Source organism: Apteryx mantelli, chromosome 3 (assembly GCF_036417845.1).
Source record: "Apteryx mantelli isolate bAptMan1 chromosome 3, bAptMan1.hap1, whole genome shotgun sequence".
In the NCBI taxonomy this organism is placed as follows: domain Eukaryota; kingdom Metazoa; phylum Chordata; class Aves; order Apterygiformes; family Apterygidae; genus Apteryx; species Apteryx mantelli.
Window position 1 is genome coordinate 87,684,363 of NC_089980.1, and position 1,734 is coordinate 87,686,096.

Sequence of the window (1,734 nt, forward strand, 5' to 3'; positions counted from 1 at the left end):
TAAACACACAAAATTATATTACATCTTAAATATTTTTATTTGTGTACAAAATGTTATAATTTATCAATATTGTGCAGCAAAGTATAGTCACACACATACATACATACAAACATACACGCCCCCCCTCCCCCCTCCACACGCACAAATACAACACAAATACAACTTTCTTTCTCTCTGCCCTTCAAAATGGCAACACTGTTTTGGCAGGTCAGCAGCTAGAAATAAGGTGCTATAATTAAGCAGTACTGGAATGTCTTCACTTTACAAATGTGATGTGCAAATTTATATACAACCACATTTTTTTCACAGAACTGAAAACTCCATACCCTGAACACTCTCAAAGATACAAACATGTATAAAGTGCTAATATTTAAGCATGTTTTCAATGACTTCACATCATAGGTTGAAGTTTATAACAGGCACTGTAATATTTCACTAAGTAGATTGTCACTTTGTGCAGTACTACAAAGAGAAAAGTCTCTTAGACATCGCTAGGGGACCGGGAACGAAAGGACACTTTAGACTGAAAGCAGCCACAAAAGAGAACCCACATGGACCTCTGAATTTCTTGATTTCTGTAGGCATAAATGATAGGATTGATCATGGAGTTGTAAGTAGCAGGTAGAAGTGTGGCATAAGTGTACACAGAAGGGTAGTCGGGATCTCCGACTACACAATAGATCGCAAAAGGTAGCCAGCTCGCTCCAAAAGTCCCGAGGATTATAGCGAGGGTAGACACTCCTTTTTTGGTAGCAACATAGTGCGATGCAGTCAGAAAATGTTGCTGTAGAGCTATCTGATGGGCATGTCTGCAAACTATTTTACAGATTTCAATGTAGAGATGTAGCATGATGATAAAAATCAGAAAGAAAGAGGCAGACAGCAAAGTCACATTGCTTTTGGTCAAGGGTCTGACGATGCTGCAAGCGGCGTAGTCATGGAGGCAGTTCCAGCCCAGGACCGGCAGCAGCCCCAGGCACAGGGAGACCCCCCAGGTGCCCACCAGCATGGTGTGGATGCACAGCACAGTCCTCTCCGAGTAGTAGGTGAGGGCATTGTAGAGGGAAAGGTAGCGATCGACCGTGATGGCCAGCAAGCTACTCACGGACGCTGTGAAGGAGGCGACGAGGAATCCCACAGTGATGAGGCTGACCGTCTCGGACCGGATCACGTACTGGAAAACAAAGTTGAGGATGAGGCCGAGCCCCGCCAGCAGGTCCGCCGTGGCCAGGCTCCCGATGAGCATGAACATGGGGGTCCGCAGGCTGGGCGAGTAGCAGATGATGGCCACCACAATGGCATTCTCGCAGGCGATGGCGGTGCCGGAGACGCACAGCATCACGTCCCAGGGGTTGATGATGGGGGGTGCGGGGGGCCGCGAGGCCAGCTCCAGCGACGCGTTGTCCCCGCGGCCCGGGAGCCAGGGGGCCGCCGCCCCGCTCTCGTTCAGGGCCGCCGCTCGCTCCATCTCGGCCGGGGCCGCCTGCGCCGCCTGTGCAGAGGCAGAAGGAGTGAGAGGGGGCGGCCGGAAGCCGCGCTCGGGCCGGGCAGGGCCGGCAGCGGCGGCGGTGGCGGCGGCGGCGGGGCGCGCTCATGCCGCGGCCGCACTGTCTATGGTGCTGAACCGCCCCGAGTTTCCCGCCGGCCCAACCGCCGCCCGCCCGCCCGCCCCCCGCGCCGCCGCCCGCCCGCCCTGCCCGCGCCGCCGGCCCCCGGCCCGCCGCCGCGGCGCCC

The 1,734-nt window shown here is 54.4% G+C and overlaps 1 protein-coding gene across 1 annotated transcript; it reads right to left on the minus strand.

The window, feature by feature from the left end:
* Positions 1-408: 408 nt before the first annotated feature.
* On the minus strand, positions 409-1,468 carry GPR6 (G protein-coupled receptor 6). The gene has a single exon (XM_013948813.2). It carries the CDS (start codon positions 1,466-1,468, stop codon positions 482-484), a length of 987 nt encoding a protein of 328 aa, XP_013804267.2. The 3' UTR covers positions 409-481.
* Positions 1,469-1,734: the final 266 nt, after the last annotated feature.